This window comes from Lactuca serriola, chromosome 1, assembly GCF_051521515.1.
Source record: "Lactuca serriola cultivar US96UC23 chromosome 1, Lser_US96UC23_V15, whole genome shotgun sequence".
Classification (NCBI taxonomy): domain Eukaryota; kingdom Viridiplantae; phylum Streptophyta; class Magnoliopsida; order Asterales; family Asteraceae; genus Lactuca; species Lactuca serriola.
This window is the reverse complement of record NC_136408.1, coordinates 105,025,941-105,051,927: the sequence shown is the minus strand read 5'-3', so window position 1 is coordinate 105,051,927 and position 25,987 is coordinate 105,025,941. Positions and strand designations below refer to the sequence as shown.

General features: G+C 35.6%; 1 protein-coding gene across 1 annotated transcript; it reads right to left on the bottom strand.

Annotated features, from left to right (window-relative positions):
* Positions 1 to 491: 491 nt before the first annotated feature.
* On the bottom strand, positions 492 to 23,765 carry LOC145059805 (F-box/FBD/LRR-repeat protein At1g13570-like). Its single transcript, XM_079007590.1, has 6 exons — positions 23,652 to 23,765; positions 23,404 to 23,485; positions 23,178 to 23,359; positions 1,869 to 2,606; positions 1,598 to 1,765; positions 492 to 773 (listed from the first exon to the last, which is right to left on the bottom strand). The coding sequence occupies exons 1-6, from the start codon at positions 23,763 to 23,765 to the stop codon at positions 492 to 494; spliced, it is 1,566 nt and encodes a 521-aa protein (XP_078863716.1).
* Positions 23,766 to 25,987: the final 2,222 nt, after the last annotated feature.

Sequence of the window (25,987 nt, the reverse complement as noted above, 5' to 3'; positions counted from 1 at the left end):
TTGCAGACTAAAGAGAGGATAGGGAGGGATGAAGGGTTTGTATATATATTTTGATACATCAAAAACAAAGAAGTTCTATTGAAATAAAGTAGACCTGATTGAAACTTGAAAAATAAACAACGAAAGTTGTTTTAAAGAAAATGTTAGATTGCACCAAGCTTATAAACTAGTTTCTAGGAGATAAACTTTATATTTTATCTTAATAACCATAGACAATTTTAATTTTAAATTATTCAAAAGTACCTATTCTTACAGTTAGAATGCCATGCCTCTAGTTATAAAACAAAGTCAATGAAGACTCTGTTTGATTGGCTTTTATGATTAAAACAAAGCCAATGAAGATGATTATAGGAACAGGAAAGCCAAAATATCTATAATCATGGAGGGAATTAGCATTTTAAACAATCAACTCTTTCATAAACAACCAAATGTAAGTGAAAATTTGCCAGATAAACAGTTCAGTAAGGTTGACGTAAAAGAACTAAAGAATACTACAATTGGTAGAACATTTTTGCTTTTGTGGAGGCTCGAGGGAACTGCATAATTTTCATCGCAATTTCAAGTCTTTTTTGAACATTAGAAGCTCTACTTATTTTAATGGTAAACTTCTGGAGAGAAGGGGAATGAGCAAGAAGAAGCTTTATAAAAAGCAGTTCCGGTTTTGATCCTTCTAAATATCTTATCTCCACAGTTGTCAGTCGACACAATTTATAGTCCAAGGAGTTTGGAGATTTCAAAATACTTGACGCAGGCCCGATGTCAGCTTGAGGCTCCTAAAATAGCATAAAAAATTCAACCACACTTTAGCTTCCAACTCGTGTATCGTATAACCAATATATATATATATATATATATATATATATATATATATATATATATATATATATATATATATATATAGGGATGAGCATGGGTCGGTTTGGGTCGGTTTTTGGCTAAAACCAAACCAAACCGTAGAAAGTCAGTTTTTCGGTTTTTAAAACCATATAGGTTCGGTTTTTGCATGGGTCGGTTTTTCGGTTTTCCGGGTTGGGTTTATGGGTTTTCGGTTTTAAACCGTGGGTTTATAAGCTCCTGTTTTTTTTTTCTAGTTTTTGGGTTCAAACCTAGTGAAAATACGTTGCGATAAATAGTATTATATCTACTTTAAATATACTAAAATAAGAGTGCGAATTCTAGTATTATAAAAACATAAAAGTGTTCAAAAGATCAAAGTTTAACACCATTAATAGTTTGTTGAAAATAAACATAAAGTATTAAAGAGATAAAATGTAAAGTCTAAAACTAAAAACTTAAATCATAATATAAAGAATATATGTGGGTCGGTTCGGTTTTTATGGGCGGGTTTATACATCAAAACCGAACCAAACCGTTATTTTTCGGTTTTTGTAAAATTCAAACCTAAACTATCGGTTATTGCTTTGGTTTCGGTTTTTCGGTTTTTGTTATGTCGGTTTTTTTTGGTTTTTCGGTTTTCGGTTCAGTTTTTGCTATATATATATATATATATATATATATATATATATATATATATATATATATATATATATAGAGAGAGAGAGAGAGAGAGAGAGAGAGACACACACACACACTTTACCATCTCCAAGTTCATAGTCAGTGTTTTAAGATTTGGTGAGTTCCGAAGCAAACAAAGAGCACCATGAAGCTGATCCAAGTCCCCAAATTGAAATTTTCCGAACCACAAATGCCTTAAGCTATTAACTGGATGCGGAAACCACTTTGGAATATTTTCTGCAGTAAACATCTATGAGGTGAAAGTTAGATTTTAACTTGCCTAACTAGCATGAGAACCACATTTGAGATAAATAGTAGTACATCTTTGTGCAAACTCTTTTTGAGAATTATACCTTGAGGAACTGAGCATCGATATAAAAAAAACGAATTTTGGTCAAGTTACTTAACAATGTGGCGAACATGGCATCAGGATAAGCAATGACAGTTAAATTCCTCAGTTTTGTAGCCTTGATGTTGAAATTGTAGACATTTGTGCATGAATACAGGGACAACGTTTTTAGCTGTGGTAGGTTGATCTTAGTTCCACACAAGTTAGCCCCAAAATCAATATCCTTCAGAAGAAGTTTTTCAATGTTGAGAAATCCTTCAAACTCAAGTGGTGGCTTAAAAAAACAATTTTCCAGTTCCAACTTTGTCAACTCAAGACAATAAAACACATAAGAAGGAAGTTCATAATGTTGATTTGAACTAGTAAGAATGAGTTCCTTGACTCCATTTCTTGATAAGAGTAGCATCCATTGATCGACTTCTTGGAAGCTATCAACAGACATGTTTGGTATATGGTGATGAAATTTCAAGATAGGACCTTTGTGAAGGGTCAAGACTTGGTTTATGATCTTTATAAACTCATTATGACCAAAAGCTTCATTTTTTGCAAATTTCTTTGAAAACTTCTTATCAAAAACCAGAGCACGTATTTCTGTCCATCTATACCTCCATGTTTTAGATATAATGCTTGTCCTTACAGCATCTTCAAATGGGACCCGCTCTAAAATTGAGTCTACCAAGTCCTCTGGCAAGTTATTGATTCTATCTTCTCCAATACAAGTTACAGAACTCCTTTTATAATTCTGTCATTAGATTCAGAAATAAAAAGGGGACTTGGTTATTCCAAGAAAAATGGAAATCAATAAGAAACACAGAACAAGTTGACATTTCTGATACTCTTCTTAGTATCCTTTTATTATCAAAGGAGGTTTTGGGTGTGGTAACATAACTCATGAGAGAGAAATTGTTTTATTTGAAGTGCATATAATTTAATAACTGTAAGCATTTTTTAGGAAATGTAACTCAAAAATTAGTATTTTGTAACCTTATTAGATGATAATCCAAGTTTCTTAAAGAAGATAATGTTTTAACAAGAGGGCCACAGAAACTAGCAATGGACCAGAAATATGGTAGGGGCTGCATATATCATATCAAATGCAAGAAGAGTAACAAAGGGACATTGACTTGTTGTTTGTTCAAAAAGACATGAATGCCCTTTCACTCTCTTTCATCCAAAATAGCCCTAACAGCATGCCCTGATTTTTATGGTTCACCTCTGTTTTTTATAGCATTTAGCGGATACAATTTCTTAACAATCATTTAATCAGTATCTTCATTTCTGTGATCCAATGATACGTGATAACTTGATAAATCACAAAAAATGAAATCCCAAAATAGAGTTTACGTATTCAACTTGAATGTACAAAGCAATCATAAACATCATGATTCAAACACAATCTCTCAAATAAGTTCATATAGCAGTAAAAGGATATCGAGATCTCCCATACGACTTTCAAAGGAAAAATAAATAAATAAATAAACATGAAGGATAACGCTTTAATGCAGTACCTACCCATCTTACCCTCTGCCGATCATCTGCGGTAAAATGACACAGAGTTAGGGTTTACTCTTTACTGCCCACGGCCCTAAATTAAATAGAGAGTATATTTAGTTATTTACCATAGATGGCCCTGATGTATAGTAAAAGTTGCAAATTAAGTTCTTTTTTGGTTTTACACCCATGTTCTTGTGGTTTTATTTTACATGGGTTGAGTAAAGAAAATAAAATATTAAAAATGTAAATAATAAGTATTTTTTAAAATAAAATTTTGAAATAATAAATGAAGAAACATATTAATTGCAATTTAGTATAATATTTATTAAATTTGATAATATATATATATATATATATATATATATATATATATATATATATATATATATATATATATATATATATATAAGTATTATATGGCTTTTATGTATAAGTATTATATGGCTTTTTAATTTTAAAAATTGAAAAAAGCTATAAATTGACATGTGAATATTATTTATTTTAAAAATATTACAAAATGACAAGTGTCAAAACTCATTAAAGATTGACATGTGGCAAAATTATCTTCATTTATTATAGTAGATTGTCCTTAAAACGTCTAATCTAATTTTTGGTTGTTTATTTTTATAGAATGATGAATTTGAGTGTGAATTTTTTTTCTTTTTATAATTTTTTAATCTTTTCGAGTCAACTACACGGATGGTTCTTATGGTTTGGAGTAATTTATTGCATCTTTGGTCCTATCAAACATACAAGTAAAATTTGTATTACTTCTGTTTGTCATTTCTAAATTAAAAAAATAATAGAAAAAAAAAATTAAAACATCCCCCCCCCCCCAAGTCCACATTTTATTCCCACCCACCCTTTCCTTTTACATTTTAACAAATTTCCCCAAACCCTTTTTCCGACGAGAGAACGCTAACACTTTTCGAGAGAGAGAGAGAGAGAGAGAGAGAGAGAGAGAGAGACACCACCCCATCGACGACCAATTCCGATAATTTTTTATGGGAACTTAGAATGGAAGCTAAAACGCAAATTTTGAAGGTATGTGGGAGAATCAACAGATTTTGCCAGAGACATAAATGAAGCGACGGAGGTAACAAATTTCCTATTCTTGATCCTCTATTTTCTCACTGTTAAGTTTGATCCTGACACTCAAGATGTTGGTCTTAATTTTGGTTTGATTTTAATCTCTCTTTAATGGTGGATTTAGTTTTGGTAGGAAATTTGGTTTTTCATGTTGCAAAATTTATGGTTTATCAACCTACAAAATCTCGGTTTCATTTGGCAAAGTAGAAGATTTTCAAAATCGATGTGGGTGTGGTGTTGAGTGTTAGAGGTGAAGTATTAGGGATTTGACGGAGTCTTTGTGACTTTTCAGGGTCGACGAAAAGAAAGATGTGTACATCTCATTTTTTTCCGGTATGTTAATATTTATGTAGTTTTATTATTTAATTTAATTATTTTAATTTTAAAAACGAAGGAAACACCAAAATAACCTAAACTGAAATAGAAATGGAGAGGAGGGGTTGAAAGGGCATGTTTGAAACTTAAATTATTAGACTTCATGGAACTTAGGGACCATTTGCGTCAAATTTGCCAAAATAAATTCCCTTTATGGTTTCAAAACGAGAATGACCTATCTTTCATCATTATTTTTGTTCTAGGGGCAACCCCAAACCCTAGAATTGCAATCCTTGATGAGTAAGAGTTCACTCCAAAAAGAAAATTTCTAGAATTCTTGTGTTTGAAGACCTTACAGTATTGTTTGGACGATCCACGAAGATCAAACATTTGGATCTTCAAGAAATTTTAACTGAAGGTTCCTACGAAACAAATGAAAGTTTTGACCGGAGGTATTTCAATTTCTCTTTCTGGAGTTAGAGTTACCGGTTTTCAAACAAGGTAGAAGTTTTAGGAAGGTTTATGGAAATTATGTTTGGTACAAGCCTTGTTTGTAGCATTCAATCTCAATGGCCTAGGTAATATTTCTTCATTATTGAGTGTATTACAGATGTAGAGACATTATGTGTTCATATGGGGATGAACCCTAGTCAATAGGGTTAGGTGTTGGATCGAAAACCCTAACCCTAGTGTTAAAATGTGGTTGAGAGAATCAATATTATGTCTTGTTCTTAGTAACATTATAAATAATTCATGGAAAGTATTTTGGACCTGAAACCCATACCCAAGGTTCAGAAATTGATTATAGTAAATTTCATTAGATTTGACCTAAGCCTGAAAATGGCTTTAATTAGGTTGATAAATGTGATATTCACAAACTTGTCAAGATTGAGTTGCATGCTATGATATGTTGTTTTAAAATATTCGTAATAAATAGTAGAAAATCGTATGAAAAATTGTGATGTGTCCTTGAAAGGTTATAATGTTGAATTTTCATTGTATGGAGTAATGATACATAATTAATGGTTTTGAGGAGGCTAAAGTAGGTTCGAACACATTACTGTTTTGCGATGTATTCTAGGAAAATAAACCAATAACTAATATATATATATATATATATATATATATATATATCATTATCATTATCATACATACTTATAAAACTAGCATTTTTTCTTGAATCTCATGCATTTGAAACACCCTTTTTTAACTTCCTCAAACCACATTCATTTGAAACCCTCTTTTTAAACTAATGCAACTCAGAAGTTTTTTTAATTATGATTTAACACTTAAAATATACTTTCTATCTCACTCTTTCTCTCTCTCTCTCTCTCTCTCTATATATATATATATATATATATATATATATATATATATATATATATATATATATATATATTATAATAGTGGTCAAAACACTTCAACCAAAATTCATTTAAAATCTAATATTGCAAATGCTTTTTAATAATAATTGTAAAAATTTCAATATGTGTTACTTAATTGATTGATTAATAAAAATATTAATGTTTTGAAACTCCTAACTCTTAAGCTTATATTATTTAATTTGTTACTTAACTAAAATATTTTTCCTACATAAAGACAACATTTTTATGTTTGGTTACTCATATTTGTTTATGTAATTAGAAAACACGGTGTATATAGAATGACTACTTCAATTTCACATAGGAATCGATACCACTAGAGAGGAATGTTGTCTTTAACCGGTGGTAGACGATCAACATACTCTTTTTTAATTATTTATATTAATGCTTAGTAATATCTATTTTATATTCCTATTCACCTTAATTTTTTAGGTACAAATTAAGGAAGAGGATTCTCGGCGCATCAACATAAAGTCAAACGTACACCTTGCAAAATATATAATTAAAATTAAATATCATATTTAGTAATCGACTTATTTAAAACTTTTGATGACATTTATGTATAATGATATATTTTGTATGACTTTATTCTTAATTTCAGTGTTTAATATTTGAAAGTTCATATACAAAATTTTGGATGTTTTGGTGTAATATAAATAATATAATACAAAGTTTATTAGTTCAATATTGTTTAGTAATAGCTCATTGAAAACAACTTATTTCTTATTTTATTTAAAAAAATATTATCGGGCATAAGAAAAGTAGGTTATATTAATTTTTTACAAAAACTTATAACATATATTGGATATTATAAAAGTAAAAGTAAAGTTTATAAGGTATGGACTATATTAGATAGTATCAAAATATAAAGTGATGGATTTTTATGTTATTTGATAATTCGGTTGATGCCCAAAACATGACAAAAACGTAAATTTCAACATATTTCTATTTTTTCCTATAATTATTTTAACCACTTAAATGCATTCTTATGCAACGCACAAGGTTACACCTAGTCTACCCTAATAAATGAAAATGTTATTGCCACTTGTCATTCTCTCATTTATTTGGCCACATGTCATTTTGTCATAATTTTGAAATATATTTATTTTTCACTTGTCAATTACTTCATTATTCATTTCCACTATATCATTAATTTAGTTTCCATAAATTAAACCTACTATAATAACTATTGATTTCAAATTTGAAATTTCAATTTAAATTTCAAATAAATTTAGACTTTAAACAATTGTGTTTAATCTACCCTAATAAATGAAAATGTTATTGCCAGTTGTCATTCTATCATTTATTTGACCACATGTCATTTTGTCATAATTTTGAAATATATTTAGTTTCCACTTGTCAATTACTTCATTATTCATTTCCACTATATCATTAATTTAGTTTTCATAAATTAAACCTACTATAATAACTATTGATTTCAAATTTGAAATTTCAATTTAAATTTCAAATAAATTTACACTTTAAACATTTGTATTTAACATTTTATTATAATAACTCGTTTAGTACACGGGTCTAACAATTAAACCCATAATTTTAATTAATTTATTTTTTGCACGTTTTTTTTTTCATAATTTTCACTTATTACATATTTCAAATTCAAAATAAACTTTTCATCTAATCGCTCATGTTTAACATTATGTTTTAATTAACCCGTATAATATATGGGTTTCACAACTATTATACTTATAAAGAAGGCATTTTTCCTTTCACCACATTCATTTGAAACTCTCATGACTATTCAATTTCTTACTAATAATGATTATAAGTTGGTTAATAAGGTTATATAAAGTTATGTTTTTTAACATTTAATATATTATACTTAATTTATTAGTTTTAATATATTGTTGGATGTAAACCATTATCATTTTAAAACTACAATTTTTGAACAATTTGTATAAATTACTTAAATTATTAATTTAAATATAACATTACATTGTCAACTTAAAATGAAATTTAGTTTAACTTAAACAACCCAAAGAATATTTTGTAAATAGTTAAAAGTGATAAATTGTAGTGTCTTTCTAATAATGATTATAAGTTGGTGAATAATCATCATTATCATTATCATTATCATTATCATTATCATCATTATATACTTATAATGGAGACATTTTTCCTTTCACCACATTCATTTGAAACTCCCATGCACTTTTCCTTTTACCGCATTCAATTGAAACTACCATGACTTTTCAATTTCTTTCTAATAATGATTATAAGTTGGTTAATAAGGTTATATAAAGTTATGTTTTTTAACTTTTAACATTTTATACTTAATTTATTAGTTTTAATATATTGTTGGATGTAAACCATTATCATTTTAAAGCTACAATTTTTGAACAATTTGTATAAAATACTTAAACTATAAATTTAAATATAACATTACATTGTCAACTTAAAATGAAATTTAGTTTAACTCAAACAACCCAAAGAATATTTTGTAAATAGTTAAAAGTGATAAATTGTAGGGTCTTTTTAATAATGGTTATAAGTTGGTTAATAAGGTTAAATAAATATCAAACCTTAAGGGTAATCATAAATAAACTAAATTTCAATATTGAAATAATATATTTACTTCTACTTGTAAGGTTATGTATTTAATTTTTAACATATTATACTTAATTTATGACATTTAATATGTTGTTTTATGTAAACCATTATCAGATTAAAGTTACAACTTTTAAACAGTTTGGACAAAATACATAAATTGTTATTTTAAATATAACATTACAATATCAACATAAATATAAATTTCAGTTCTACTTAAAAAATTCAAAGAATATTTTGTAAATAGTTAAAAGTGATAAATTATAGTGTTAAATGCAAAAAAATTGTAATATCAATGTCACAAAAATATTTCGTAAAGTTATATTTATAATCGTTAAAAATTTTCAACTAAGTAACTTAAAATAACTTATAATAGCAATAGTTAAAAATAACTATATACAAATGATTATATTGTTACTTTGAAAAAAAACAACGTTTAATGTTTTAAATAATTATAATAATAGAATTTAAAATGTTAACCAAATAAATTTCAAAAAATTAATTAACAATAACAACTATATATAAAATTAAACCATATATTATATTTAACTTTATTCATGAGTAACTCGCTGGTAGAGGTCATTCAAACGATTGAGATTATATCGTTATAACAGATGTATATATTAGCATATAATTCACAACAATCAGTATATAATATCAATTTAGTATACGAATTATTATATAAGATTTAACAACAACGTTATTGTTATAATTAATAAAACATATATTTATAAAAATTTCAACTATGTATGTTTTGCTGCGCAATGCGCGGGCGTTCGCCTAGTATATATATATATATATATATATATATATATATATATATATATATATATATATATATATATATATATATATATATAGTCGTTCAAAGTTAATATGGTTTAATATAGCCATTTTTCTTAAAGTATATTGATTTGAAACTCCAACAAAACTTTCAAGTAATTAATCACTACACTACCACTAAAGAGTTTTCAACTTATATATATTAACTTTCAACTAATTAGTTACTAAAAATCAAAAGTTCTCTCATTTATGGTACTTAGTTGTCGTTAATTGATATAGCTTTTATGTAGAACATATTTATAGAATTTGTAGAATAAGATGGAGAGAACGATAAATAAGAATACACAAACCTCCACTGGATGCATGTTTTTTGTGTAAAATGAGAAAGATGTAATCATGGTAATCAAAGATCTTAATTTGTATAAGTTAATGTATTTTTTGATATTTTTTCTTATTGTTCACATGGTCTTCTTTTATGAAATTGTAAGTTCAACTAATATAATATATATTGGTCCAAAAATTTTGTAGTTCAAATTTTATTTATATCCATTTTGTTCTATAATTCCTTCATGAGTTTGCATAAGCTATTATTATTATTATTATTATTATTATTATTATTATTATTATTATTATTATTATTATTATTATATTATATTATATATATATATATATATATATATATATATATATATATATATATATATATATATATATATATATTAGAAATTGTTAGTCTTATTTACGAACTGTAGTTGTTAATTCACTAACAAACCCAAATACTAATGAATAATTTCTAATTCTCGGTTTAATATTGTTTGTTATAACATGAGAAATAAGTAGTAATTCATATGGTAGTATGTTTAGAAGCAAAAGAATAAAATTAGGTTGTATTTATTTTTTATATTAAAGTCTTCGTTTCTTTTTATATGATAACAATCGCCATTAATAAAAATAATTAATGAAATTAAAAATTTGCAATAAAATACGAAAACAATAATTTTTAAACCAGCTAGACGGCAAACAAAATTTTTAGCAAACCAACGAGACAATATTTGCAATTTATTTGATAAAAGCAAAGTTTTTTAAAATATTTCAAGAAAAATTAAATATTATAAAAATAATTATAATGTATAATATTATAAAACAAGAAGTTTAAGTTGCGTTTGGAATATATTATATACTAAGAAAAACCTAAATTTTCTTTTACTATTTTCTAAATTAAGTTTACATATGTATAATATAATTTTTATTTCGTAAATTAGGATTATATATATAGTAACTAAAACCCATGGTTAAAAAAGTAATTTCGAACATATTTTAAAATTTTAAAATTTTCAAAATAGCTATTTTAACTGTATGATTGCAAACTTGCGCAACGCGTGAGACTACGTCTACTATATATGTGTCTATATATATATATATATATATATATATATATATATATATATATATATATATATAATACCTTATAAAACATATTTAGTCAAATGCCGAATTCTAAGTCGTACAAACCTTATTGCTATATGTACAAACTTTTTATGCATGGGTCAACATACATTCTAAATCTCGTTGGGACTTGACTAAGTCGCCATCCCCTATCCCGTCTAACAACCTCCCCCACTATATATGACCTTTCCCCCGCACTTTAATGCTATGTTCACTATTTATATAACCCATCACCTCCGACCTCACGCTCCCTTGACAACCACAAAAAAGCCATAATACACCGTTCTCCACCTCTTGCTCCACTACTATGCTATTCCAACCGCCGATCACTACCCATATGCCCTGCTTTCAGCGTCGCCGACTAGTCCCACCATCTGCCATCGATACCATCATCATCACCATCACTATTGTTTACCACCATCATTTACAATACCTAATGCCAACTTACTTCCCATTCCCCATCAACCTATGTCGGCTCCACTATAACTTTTACAAAATCTCGAAGCCCGACCACTATAGAAGAACCCCGAATGCCACTGATATTGCCATATTTATACATATTTTTAGGCAATATTGATTTACATTTTTATTAATATTTTGGTTATTTGCATAGAATAATGGTACTTATAAGCTAAAATTATATTTTGCAGGCAAATAGGAGCATTTTCGAAGATAGGGACTGAAACTGACAAGACATGGAACTTTGGAGGCTTGAAGAAAAGAAGAATGAAAAAATCAGCAAAAATATGTGCTCACGACGTGAGTATTTGATAACTCACGACGTGAGTGGAGATTTCAAGAAGATAAGCGTCCGGGAGGAGGAGTCCTTGCATAACACGGATATATCCGAACTCACGACGTGAGACATTATTTCTCACGACGTGAGATGTGAATTATCAGAATGTATAAATACCCTCCTCCATTACGACTTGAAAAACTTTTGGCTGAAGAAAGAGGTTCCATAAGGCAATTTTTAACAGATGAAAGGTTCTGGAAAACGGGTTTCAACACCAAAAGAATAGAGGTTCATAATTAGTTTACTTATTTGATACTTATGAACATGTTTGCTTATTTAGTTTGTGTTTGTTTGTTAGTTGCTATTATGAGCAGCTGAATCTAGCTGCTCTTGTCTGGCTAGATGAAGCTTCAAACTTATGAATAACTTAATTTTACATGGATTTATTTAGTTGGTGAATTGCATGTGTTTGATTTACTGTTACCTAGCATGCTTATTTTTGTTGCTTTAGTTGCTCAAATTCATGTTCTGTGTAGCTTAGTGACCATTAACTACAAGAACTTGATAACCTAATAAATTAGTGAACATTGAATTGCTAGAGCTAGGATCAACCAAAATCTTAGTTAGTGTAACACCGTGAATTTTCAAAATAATTTTTCGCAAATATAAAAACATTTCTCATTTAATTTCATAAAACATTAAGTTTAAATTTTCAATCCGTATCATACAAATCCCAAGATCACATAAATATATCAAAAGTCCCCTGCGTGTGTACAGATCAAGCCGGCGCCTTCCCACGGTCATCGCTAGTACCTGAAACAACAACACTAACACTGTAAGCACGAAGCTTAGTGAGTTCCCCAAAATACCACACAAAAAAACACATATTAGCCACTCGAGGCTATAACTCTATGGGTCCGTGCACCCAACTCTGTGAACCCTCAGGCTCTAACTCTAGGAACCTTCCGGTTCCAACTCTGTAAACATGCACAGCATATATCACATAGAAATAATGCAGTACAACCTATAAGATACATAACATACAAATACTCTGTCACATAACTCTGGTTACCTACTCAAGGTAAAGTATAGTGAGAAGACTCACCTCACGTATCTCGGTATCTCACGAATCCTGGAAATCCCTCGTGCTCGATCCTCCGAGCTCTACTCCTCCTATAACATCATATGTCTCTAATTAACACTTTTTATCTCTAAGCCTGACTATCCCTACAAAGTCAACACAGGTCAACTCTGGTCAACGGTCAACGGTCAACTTTGCCCGGACTCGGTGAATGCACAAGGGCAACTCGGCGAATCTAGACGTTTTCACCAACTCTCTAGGATTCCCTTTTTACACGTCGAGTACTCCCCCTGACTCGACGAGTTCCAACTGGCAGAATCGCGGGGCCACCCCGACTCAACTCACCGAGTCTCAAGAACAACTCGGCGAGTCCCAGCTCGACTCAGTCCACTTGACCACCCTTCCTAACTCGCCCTGACTCACTGAGTCAACCCATGACTCGACTGGACCACTCACTGGCCGATCTAAGGGAAATCTTCAAGCTACTCGCCGAGTCTGCTCATCGAACTCGGCGAGCCCATGCCATGCAATCACTCAAACTCGCTTCTAAGGTCAGATCTGTTCCATCAATTCATAGATCTGGCCTTCCTAGACTGATTCACCACGTAAAGCCCCTATCTTGGCGCACATAACACACCCCATGGTTCATAAATAGCGATTTGACCTAAGGCATAAGGATTCCAATCCAAAACCTCCATTGATTCCCAAAAAGCTTGGGCAAAGGGACACTCTGGACCCCCAAGGGTCCAGATCTATGGTCTAAATCGCTTAAGGGACCAAAGGAGCACTAGATCTAGCCACAAAAGGGTTCAATAAACCCTAAATCAATGTAAACATCAACATAGAAGAGGATAGCTCGAAGGTATTACCACAATAGTGATGCTCTGGACTCCAAACTCTCAGAAGATGGCTCCTCTTGCTTTCCCCTTAGCTGATTTTCCCTTTCCTTGCAAAATGACACCCCCAAGATCACTAATGGCCTCCTACTTTGCTCCAAACGCTCACACTCGATTAGGATTTCACTCAAGGGACTGGTGAGCACAAATGACGGCCATAAGGCCCTTTAAATAGGTCCCAAACCCGAGAAATTAGGGTTTCATTAAACAGCGCGGACTCGCCGAGTTCATATCCTGGACTCGCCGAGTCCATATCCTGGACTCGCCGAGTCCAGGCGAATCCCGCGTCCAGAATCGCGATCCTACTCGGCGAGTCTGAGCTCCAACTCGCCGAGTCCCCTCTCAAAACACCAAAAATTGAAAGCATAAAAGATACCTGGGAATTCGGGCTGTTACAACTCTCTCCCACTAGAACTAGACTTCGCCCTCGAAGTCTCGCTCTATAAATAGCTCCGGATGCTGCTCACGCATCTCACGCTCTGACTCCCAGGTCATTTCTGATCCCTTCCGATGTTGCCACTGAACCAACACCAAGGGTACCTCCTTGTTCCTCAGAACCTTGATCTGACGATCTCTGATGGCCACCGGCCTCTCGGCATAATTCAGGCTCGCATCCACCTGAATATCCTCTAATGGAACCACTGCCGACTCATCGGCTATACACTTTCTCAGCTGCGACACATGAAAAGTGTCGTGAATCTGCCCTAACTCTGCTGGTAAATCCAAACGATAGGCTACCCGGCCTACCCTCGCAATCACACGGAATGGTCCAATATATCGGGGCCCCAATTTGCCCCTCTTCCTGAATCGAATCACTCCTTTCCAAGGAGAGACCTTCAGGAGAACGAGATCGCCGACCTGAAACTCAAGCTCGGATCGACATCTGTCCGCATAACTCTTTTGTCGGTTCTGGGCGGTCAATAACCTCTGTCTGACCTGCTGAATCTGCTCTGTCATCTGAAGCACGATCTCTGTACTACCCATCACTCGCTGCCCAACCTCTCCCCAACAAATGGGGGTCCGACACCTCCTACCATACAACAGCTCAAAGGGTGGCATACCAATGCTCGAATGATGGCTGTTGTTGTAGGAAAACTCTGCTAAGGGTAAATACGCATCCCAGCTACCCCCGAAATCCAACACACATGCTCGAAGCATGTCCTCAAGCGTCTGAATCGTCCGCTCACTCTGACCGTCTGTCTGGGGATGATATGCGGTACTAAAATGCAATCTAGTACCTAACTCCTCATGAAATTTCTTCCAGAATCTGGAAGTGAAACGCACATCGCGGTCCGAAACAATCGAGATCGGCACCCCATGCCGAGATACCACTTCTCTCACATATACCTCCGCCAACTTCTCCGCTGAAGAACTCTCACTGATGGCAAGGAAGTGAGCGCTCTTCGTCAACCTATCCACAATCACCCAAATTGCATCAACTCCTCTGGCAGTCCTCGTCAATTTGGTGATGAAATCCATAGTGATCTGTTCCCACTTCCACTCGGGAACCTCCAATGGCTGCAACTTGCCATGCGGTCTCTGGTGCTCGGCCTTAACCCTGCGGCAGGTCAAGCATCTCTCAACAAACCAGGCGACGTCCCTCTTCATACAGGGCCACCAATACTCTTTCCTCAAATCCAAATACATCTTCGTAGCCCCGGGATGGATCGAAAATTTCGACCGATGAGCCTCTTCCATCAAAGTAGTACGCGTACCGCCCACAAACGGTACCCAAATCCGACCCTGAAAAGTCATAAGCCCTCGACCATCCGTAACGAACTCTGAAACCAAACCAACGACCCGTTCCCTCTTCTGCATCTCCGGTTGCACAGCCTCGGCCTGTGCCCCACGAATGGAATCCAATACCGGAGCTATCACGGTCAATCTCAAACATACATCTCGTAGTGGAGTGCTCTCCGCCCTGCGGCTCAACGCATCGGCTACCATATTGGCCTTGCCCGGGTGGTACAGGATCTCATAATCATAATCCTTGACCACATCCAACCACCTCCTCTGCCGCATATTTAGGTTGGGCTGATCCATCAAGTACTTCAAACTCTTATGGTCCGTGTATATCGTACACCGAACCCCATACAAGTAGTGACGCCAAATCTTGAGGGCGAACACTACTGCCCCCAACTTTAGATCATGCGTGGGATATCTCGTCTCATGAGGCTTCAGCTGCCTCGATGCATATGCTATCACATGTCCCCTCTGCATCAACACCGCACCCAGCCCCAAAATCGATGCATCACAATATACTACAAAATCCTCCATCCCTCCCGGGAGAGCTAATACCGGGGCCTCGCACAACCTTTGGCGAAGTGTCTCAAAGGAGGTCTGCTGCTCGGGACCCCATGAGAATGCAACACCCTTTCGGGTCAATCTGGTGAGTGGCACTGCGATCTTGGAGAAATCCTTGATAAATATCCGATAATACCCTGCCAACCCAAGGAAACTCCTGATCTCAGAGGGTGACTTTGGCACCTCCCAACTCATCACCGCCTCAACCTTGGCCGGGTCGACCAATATCCCTTCCTGATTAACAAGATGTCCAAGGAACTGGACCTCCCGCAACCAGAAATCACACTTGGAGAACTTTGCATAAAGCTTCTCCGATCTCAAAACCCCAAGGACCTCCCTCAAATGTTCCTCATGCTGCTTTCTAGATCTCGAATACACCAGAATGTCATCGATAAATACAATCACCGACCGATCCAACATCGGCCTACATACCCTGTTCATGAGATCTATGAACACAGACGGGGCATTGGTGAGCCCAAAAGGCATCACCACAAACTCATAATGCCCATATCGTGTCCTGAACGCTGTCTTCTGGACGTCCTCATCCCGCACTCTCACCTGATGATATCCCGACCTCAAGTCAATCTTGGAGAACCAAGATGCTCCCTGCAACTAGTCGAATAAATCGTCGATCCTCGGTAACGGGTAACGGTTCTTGACCGTCAGCTTGTTCAACTCCCGGTAGTCAATGCACATCCGGTGTGAACCATCCTTCTTCTTGACGAACAGAATAGGTGCTCCCCATGGCGAGCTGCTCGGCCGAATAAATCCCTTCCCCAGCAACTCCTGAAGCTACGAGGATAACTCTTGCATCTCTGGAGGTGCAAGACGATAAGGCACCTTAGCGATAGGCGCAGCCCTCGGAACCAAATCAATACCAAACTCCACTTGCCTCACAGGAGGCACACCCGGCAACTCCTCGGGAAAAACATCTGGAAACTCACGCACCACCGGTACCTCCTCAACTGAACTCGGTCTCTCGGAAGTCGCTCGCGTATCCATCACATACGCCACAAAACCCTTACAGCCCTGCTGTAAACACTGGCTCGCCCTAGCGGCTGATCAAAAAGCTGATCCTGAACGTGTACCCTCGCCGTACACTAAAAGAACTCCTCCACTAGGGTTTCGTATGGTCACCAGCTAACGCTCACAGTCGATAACCGCGCCGAATCGGCTCAACCAGTCCATGCCCACAATGACACAGACATCACCCATCGCAATAGGAATCAGATCAATCGGAAACTCAACCCCGAAAATCTCTAACACACATCCCCGGAGAACCTTCGTGGCACAAATCACTCTATCATCAGCTATGGAAACTCTCAGAGGCCGACTCAATGCCTCACGACTAACACTGATATGCTGACTAAAGGCCAAAGATACAAAAGACCGACTCGCACCCGAGTCAAATAACACTAAAGCAGGTACAGAGTTCACAAGGAAAGTACCTACGCATAACATAGTATAAGCATAATATCTCAACATCAAAATAAATACATGAAAGGAAACATACCAGCCACAACATCGGGCGCAGCGCGGACCTCCTCCGCAGTCAGCTGGAAAGCTCTCCCTCGAGCTCTCGGCGCCTCGGCCTTCACAGGCCGACTCTCTGTAGCTCTGATGGCGGTAGGAGCAGATCCCTGAGATGCTCCGCGCAACTGCGGACACTCGGCCTTCCGGTGTCCGGTCTGGTTGCAGTGAAAACACACTGCAAACCCCTTGGGGCAGTCCTTGGCCATATGCCCCTCCTTGCCACATTTGTAGCAAGATCCCGCTCGGTAGACTCCATCATGACCCTTGCCGCACTTCCTGCAAGTGCGGCTCTTCTGGCTCCCTGGTTTGGGATCAGCGGGCTTGGCCCGCTTGGCTGCCAGCTGAGACTGTGCCGGTCGCCGATCCCTCCCCTGAGACTCCGCCTCCTCCCTGGCCTGAGTCTCAAGCTTAATCTCCCTCATCCGGGCATTTGCCTGAAGCTTAGCAAATGTCCAGTACGAGGAGTTCGCAGCGAACTCCCGAATATCCCGCCTCAAAATGCTCAAGATGCGGCTCATACGTGCCTGCTCAGTGGACACGTGCTCAGGGCAGAACATCGCCCTCTCATGGAACATCCTCGTGATCGCTGTAACTGACTCAGTACCCTGATTGAGGGTCAGAAACTCCTGTGCCAAACGCTCCCTCTCCACCTGGGGAACATACTCATCCCGGAACATGGTAGTGAACCTCTCCCAGGTCACCGCAGAAAGCTCAGTAGGCGAATAATGTGCCGTCACAAACTTCCACCAGTCCTTCGCTCCCAAGCGAAGCTGGTTCAGTGCGAACCGAACCTTCAAATGCTCAGGAGACGAGCAAGTGAAGAAACACCCCTCAATATCAGATATCCACCTCATAGCTGCCACCGGATCCTGAGTCCCATCAAACTCTGGTGGTTTTGTGTTGCTGAACTCGCGGAACAGCAACGCATCACCACCCTGCGGCCTCGCAGCAACAATCGATGCGGTAGGTGCTGCAGCAGTAGCCTCAGAAAGAGCGGCATAACGCTCATCAAACGTCTCAATCAGTGTGGTCTTTATAGACCCAAACATCTCCGGTATCTCTGCCCTGATGGCCGCAACCACGTCCTCCTGGATGATCCGGCGGATCTCCTCCTCACTGGTACCACTGCTCTCGGGCATCAAACGTGTCCTCACCATGATCTACCTCTGAAATACAACATACGATAAATTAGAATCCACACGAGCATACTCACACTCACCAACTCTTCCCTCCTTGATTCTTGGTATTCCAAAGATTCTTACTTGGGCTACACACCGCTCCGGTGCTTCCAGTAGTACGGGCCCAATACTACTATCCGCACCGCACCAGAATACACTCCAAGTCCTCCTCTTCGGATCCCAAGTCTCAAGTACTCTATCATACGTAGACCACTCTCTAATAGATCTCTCATAAGCCCCTCGCTGCTACCTACTCACTCTCAAGCATCTCATAGCAGCTCACCTCTCCCTAGGCTAAGGCATCACAAATCAGGCCACTCTAGTCCTAATAGCATTACCTAGCCTACTCTAGCATGCAGATACATCATATCAATATCAATATCACATAATATAAAGGTATTTTGGGAAATCACCGTTCGGGCGGTGACTGATCGTACACACATCTCTTGCTCTGTGTTTTTCAAAAATGTTTTACTCTTTTTGAAAATACATCTCAAATACTCAGTTTGAGTTCAAATACGCCCGAAGGTGTACTCGAATCCCTCAAACCAAGGCTCTGATACCAACTTGTAACACCGTGAATTTTCAAAATAATTTTTCGCAAATATAAAAACATTTCTCATTTAATTTCATAAAACATTAAGTTTAAAATTTCATTCCGTATCATACAAATCCCAAGATCACATAAATATATCAAAAGTCCCCTGCGTGTGTACAGATCAAGCCAGTGCCTTCCCACGGTCATCGCTAGTACCTGAAACAACAACACTAACACTGTAAGCACGAAGCTTAGTGAGTTCCCCAAAATACCACACAAAAAAACACATATTAGCCACTCGAGGCTATAACTCTATGGGTCCGTGCACCCAACTCTGTGAACCCTCAGGCTCTAACTCTAGGAACCTTCCGGTTCCAACTTTGTAAACATGCACAACATATATCACATAGAAATAATGCAGTATAACCTATAACATACATAACATACAAATACTCTGTCACATAACTCTGGTTACCTACTCAAGGTAAAGTATAGTGAGAAGACTCACCTCGCGTATCTCGGTATCTCACGAATCCTGGAAATCCCTCGTGCTCGATCCTCCGAGCTCTACTCCTCCTATAACATCATATGTCTCTAATTAACACTTTTTATCTCTAAGGCTGACTATCCCTACAAAGTCAACACAGGTCAACTCTGGTCAATGGTCAATGGTCAACTTTGCCCGGACTCGGCGAGTGCACAAGGGCAACTCGACGAGTCTAGACGTTTTCACCAACTCTCTAGGATTCCTTTTTTACATGTCGAGTACTCCCCCTGACTCGACGAGTTCCACCTGGCAGAATCGTGGGGCCAACCCAACTCAACTCACCGAGTCCCAAGAACAAGTCGGCGAGTCCCAGCTCGACTCGGTCCACTTGACCACCCTTCCTAACTCGCCCTGACTCACTGAGTCAACCCATGACTCGACTGGACCACTCACTGGCCGATCTAAGGGAAATCTTCAAGCTACTCGCCGAGTCTGCTCATCGGACTCGGCGAGCCCATGCCATGCAATCACTCAAACTCGCTTCTAAGGTCAGATCTGTTCCATCAATTCATAGATCTGGCCTTCCTAGACTGATTCACCACGTAAAGCCCCTATCTTGGTGCACATAACACACCCCATGGCTCATAAATAGCGATTTGACCTAAGGCATAAGGATTCCAATCCAAAACCTCCATTGATTCCCAAAAAGCTTGGGCAAAGGGACACTCTGGATCCCTAAGGGTCCAGATCTATGGTCTAAATCGCTTAAGGGACCAAGGAGCACTAGATCTAGCCACAAAAGGGTTCAATAAACCCTAAATCAATGTAAACATCAACATAGAAGAGGATAGCTCGAAGGTATTACCACAATAGTGATGCTCTGGACTCCAAACTCTCAGAATATGGCTCCTCTTGCTTTCCCCTTAGCTGATTTTCCCTTTCCTTGCAAAATGACACCCCCAAGATCACTAATGGCCTCCTACTTTGCTCCAAACGCTCACACTCGATTAGGGTTTCACTCAAGGGACTGGTGAGCACAAATGACGGCCATAAGGCCCTTTAAATAGGTCCCAAACCCGAGAAATTAGGGTTTCATTAAACAGCACGGACTCGCCGAGTCCATATCCTGGACTCGGCGAATCCAGGCGAATCCCGCGTCCAGAATCGCGATCCTACTCGGCGAGTCTGAGCTCCAACTCGCCGAGTCTCCTCTCAAAACACCAAAAATTGAAAGCATAAAAGATACCTGGGAATTCGGGCTATTACAGTTAGTAATTGAAGTAATTAATTTAGGTGTGCTAGAGAGCATATATTATGACCATAATTGTGTTTGCATAATAAATCTTACACAACATATTCATAATCATAATTGGTTTTGTGTTTAATTGTGTGTGACTATACATAGTTTTACATTAATTAATTAATTATTGCTAAATTTTAGACTTAAATTACTAATATAATAATAACCAACTTGATAATCCATAAATATTATCTAGCCAGAAGAATGAAGTGGATTCGAACAAGATAAGAGTATTTTTAGTTATTGATTGAATTTGAGTTATGTTAGTCTGATCTTGTAAAATCAAATAAAAACCCTTTTTAAACTTGTTAATTAGGCTAATTTGATAGCAAGTAAAATAATTAGTAACACCGTTCTCTGTGATCGACACCCGACTTACCCAAGCTATACTATAATCTGACTAGGTACACTGCTTATAGGTGCATAGTTAGTCCAAGTCTATTAGGTTATAAATATTAAATTTAGTGGGTACTTTTGTGGACATCAAGTTTTTGGCGTCGTTGCCGGGGAACGACTTAGTTTATTATTTATTTATTTGCCTTAGGTTAATCGATCCTTTTTGTGGGATAAAACCTGCAAAAAGTTAATTTTCCAAAAGGCGATTTTTAGCAGAAGAAAGGTTCTGGAAAAGGGTTTCAACACCAAAAGAGTAGACGTTCATAATTAGTTTACTTATTTGATACTTATGAACATGTTTGCTTATTTAGTTTGTGTTTGTTTGTTAGTTGCTATTATGAGCAGTTGAATCTAGCTACTCTTGTCTGGCTAGATGAAGCTTCTAACTTATGAATAGCTTAATTTTACATGGATTTATTTAGTTGGTGAATTGCTTGTGTTTGATTTATTGTTACCTAGCATGCTTATGTTTGTTGCTTTAGCTGCTCAAATTCATGTTCTGTGTAGCTTAGTGACCATTAACTGCATGAACTTGACAACCTAGTAATTTAGTGAACTTTGAATTGCTAGAGCTACGATGGACCAAAATCTTTGTTAGTAATTGAAGTAATTAATTTAGCTGTGCTAGAGAACATAGATTATGACCACAATTGTGTTTGCATAATAAATCTTTCATAGCATATTCATAATCATAATTGGTTCTGTGTTTAATTGTGTGTGACCATACATAGTTTTACATGAATTAATTAATTATTGGTAAATTTTAGACTTAAATTACTAATATAATAATAACCAACTTGATAATCCATAATTATTAGCTATCCATAAGGACGAAGTGGATTCGAACTAGATAAGAGTATTTTTAGTTATTGATTGAATTTGAGTTATGTTAGTCTGATCTTGTAAAATCAGATAAAAACCCTTTTTAAACTTGTTAATAATTAGGTTAATTTGATAACAGGTAAAGTAATTAGTAACACCGTTCCCTGTGATCGACACCTGACTTACCCAACCTATACTATAATCTGACTAGGTACACTACCTATAGGTGCATAGTTAGTCTAAGTCTGTTAGGTTATAAATATTAAATTTAGTGGGTACTTTTGTGCACATCAGCCACTATCAAATATCTACAAATCTTCTCCTTTGTCTCTATGTAAAAACCACGAACCACCACCATTACACAGTCAACACCTCTCTCTCTCTCTCTCTGTATATATATATATATATATATATATATATATATATATATATATATATATATATATAGTTCATGATTGGTCCAATTTCAATATACCAAGAGCAACTATCGTAAGCTGTAATATTTAATTGGTGGTGTTTGTTATACCTTGAGTAGGAATGTTTTTAATTCCATATCTTGACATATGTCATGAAAACAAGATCCTACTCAAGTTATAACATCCATCACGAATTAAATATTACAGCTTACGATAGTTATTCTTCGTATACTGAAATTAGACCAATAATGAACTATATGTTTTTTTTTTTGGAAAATTGATCGAATGGGCATTAAGGCAGGTAATAAAATTGGTTCGGCTGTTTATAAATCCATCACTTAATTTTTCAGCTTTGATCAGTTTTCTCACTTAATTTTTCTAGAGTAGGAAAGCTTCACAAGTAATTTAAATTTGGCTGTTATACACATTTGGAATACATATACTCACTGCATATTGTATTTATATTTATATATTTATGTTACTTGAGTGGTTGCTTTGGTTGTCTAATTGTATTTATATTTATATGTTTATGTTACATGTATCGTAAGTTACCTTGTGATACAACCCCCCACGATTCACCGTCGTTTGCATTTGACACACTTTTTTGTTCCTTTCTGAAGCAACTTTGTGTTCCTCCTTTTGGAAATACTCAATTGTTTTCTTCCAATTATCAACATCCAGATCATTTGGAGAGGTGGTGGTTAATGCTCTCGGGATATCCTCATTCCCTCCGACTTCCAAAAAAATTCTTTTACATCATCTTTACGCTCTTGATAACCTTTTAACCAAGCTGCTTCAAAACTCTCTAACAACATAGGAGCATCTGGATCCTGGTACATCCGATCCAAATCAAACTTTGTCTACAAAAAAAGTTAACTAAGTAAAAACCAGTCATAATTAACATCCTACTTATACCAAATACACATACCTTTACATACACATACCATATATACACCAAATACACATACATTCACATACAAACACAATAACATCCTACTTATACCAAATACACAAACTTTCACATACATATAGGGATGGAAATTTCACCCGACCCGGTGGGGAACCCGGTTGACCCGCCCCAATTGAGGACATGTATTCCCCACTAAAACGGGTATCGGATAAGGGGCTGAGGTTCCCCATTATGCTAAAACTGGGGATGGGGCCGGGGCCGGGTATAACACTCCCCAACCCGCCCTGCCCCCGCTTTGATGACTATATATATATATATATATATATATATATATATATATATAGGGAATGGTTATTTGGAAAACAAAAAACCCTAAAAATCATAAAAATGCACAAAAAAAAATACTTAGAGATCACAAAACTTTTTTTTTGAAAAAATTTCAGCTTTTTATATAAAATCGGAGAAAAAAATTTTGAAAAAAAAAATTGTTTTTATAAAATAAAATAATAAAAAAAATAAAAAAATTGATTTTTTTTTTTTGAATTTTAACAAAAACCTACGATTTTTTATAAAAAAATTCAAAGACAAAAATGTGATCTCTAAGTATTTTTTATGCATTTTTATGATTTTTAGGGTTTTTTTTGTTTTCCATAGAACCTAAACCTATATATATATATATATATATATATATATATATATATATATATATATATATATATGGGTAAAGTGAATACACCTGACAACCTTATATAAGCTTAGGTACCTAACCACATCATACTACATAATTTTGTATCATATTTGCATTGTAATTACCCAAAGTTCTTAAAATTCAACCTCATAACTTGATTGCTTCCAAAATCTTTGGACTTTCACCATTATCTTCCTTTAAATGACGTCTTTCTATCGGGGACCCCCTGGTGGGCTTCATAGACGACCGTTACAAATGAAATGGTGTTGGGAAGAATATAATGGTGAATATCTGAAAATCTTGGAAGTAAATCAAGTTAAGGGTTGAAGTTTAAGAACCTTAGACGATTGCAATGGAAATATAATGCAAAACAATGTAGAATAATGTGGTTAGGTACCTAAGCTTATATAAGGTTGTTAGGTATATATTCAATTTACCCATATATATATATATATATATATATATATATATATATATATATAGTATTGGTATAATGATCATTTATTGAATTTGAATTAAGTCCAATAAAATGAATTGATATATATTAGACAATCAGAGATAGAGTCCATATACCAAACTATGTTCCCAATTCCAAGAATTCATCAATCGTCACTTTGTTTGACGATCTGTATACCAAATCATCACTTTTCGTTTTGAAGTTTGTTAAACTTTATGATTGATGTAAACAAAATCTGATTATGGCATAATGTTTTTATCACTTATTAAACTTGGTTTTTTTTATAAGTTGAGTTTATTATGTTGAAAAAATTGGGGATGGGTTGTGGATGGGCCGGGGATAGGCTGGGGAAAAGCCCAAAATACAAAGGGGAGGGGATTTGATTCCCTACATCCATTAGGGATGGGGATGGGTATGAGGACGAGGTTAGACACTCGGGGACGGGGACATGGATGGTCAACCCCGCCCCATTTCCATCCCTACATGCATATACCACATATATACGAAACACACATAATAACATCTTACTTATACCAAATACACATACTTTCACATATATAGATAATAACATCCTACTTATACCAAATACATAAATGTCACATTCATATACCATATATAGAACAAACACACATACATTGACATATGTACACCAAACTTACATAAATTCACATACGTATATCAAATATACACATGTATGCCAAATTTCACATAATTGATACAACTACACATATTTTGCAATTAAACTCAAATTTCACAATAAATAAAAGTAAATAGAACATGTGGTGGCGGAAATCAAAGAAATGTTGCAGCGGTAGTGGCCGGTGGTGGAAACTCAACCGAAAACTAAAATTGACATTTTTTTGCAACTAATCACTAAAATAAGCTAAAAATTGATGTTACAAGAGAAAAGGGAAAGGAAACTAAGCTGGAAATATGTACTATTGCCAGAGATTAGTCTTAGTTGCCGGAAATTCATCATCACCGATGTATCTCTACTTTGCCCGTAGGTATCTTCTTCTATGTGGGCAGAATTCCTTAATCTATACTTTGCCCGATGGGGATGCTTGCGAATCGACGAAGTAGATGAAAAAAAACACAGCAGCAGATGGAAGCGAACAAAAGAATAAAAGGAAAAGGGAGTCGATAATTTTGGGTTAATTGCATCGACCTTTAGCGGCGACACCTTTACCGACGACACAAGGGGCTTTAGCAGCAAGTTTTATCAATAGTGGCGACACTTCGGAGGGAATTACTGTCGCGTCATTTATTCGACATTTAGCGGCGACAGGGTTAGGTCTTTAGCGGCG

What these genes read in the sequence shown, in the direction of transcription:
- LOC145059805 (XM_079007590.1), bottom strand. Translation starts at nt 23,765, where the DNA reads ATGGGGAACCTCAGCCCCTTATCCGATACCCGTTTTAGTGGGGAATAC. An exon ending in TGAAATTTCCATCCCTATAT is followed by an intron (nt 23,486 to 23,651) that starts GTATGTGAAAGT and finishes CTTTTTTTGTAG; the next exon opens with ACAAAGTTTGATTTGGATCG. An exon ending in TGACTATGAACTTGGAGATG is followed by an intron (nt 774 to 1,597) that starts GTAAAGTGTGTG and finishes ATGCTATTTTAG; the next exon opens with GAGCCTCAAGCTGACATCGG.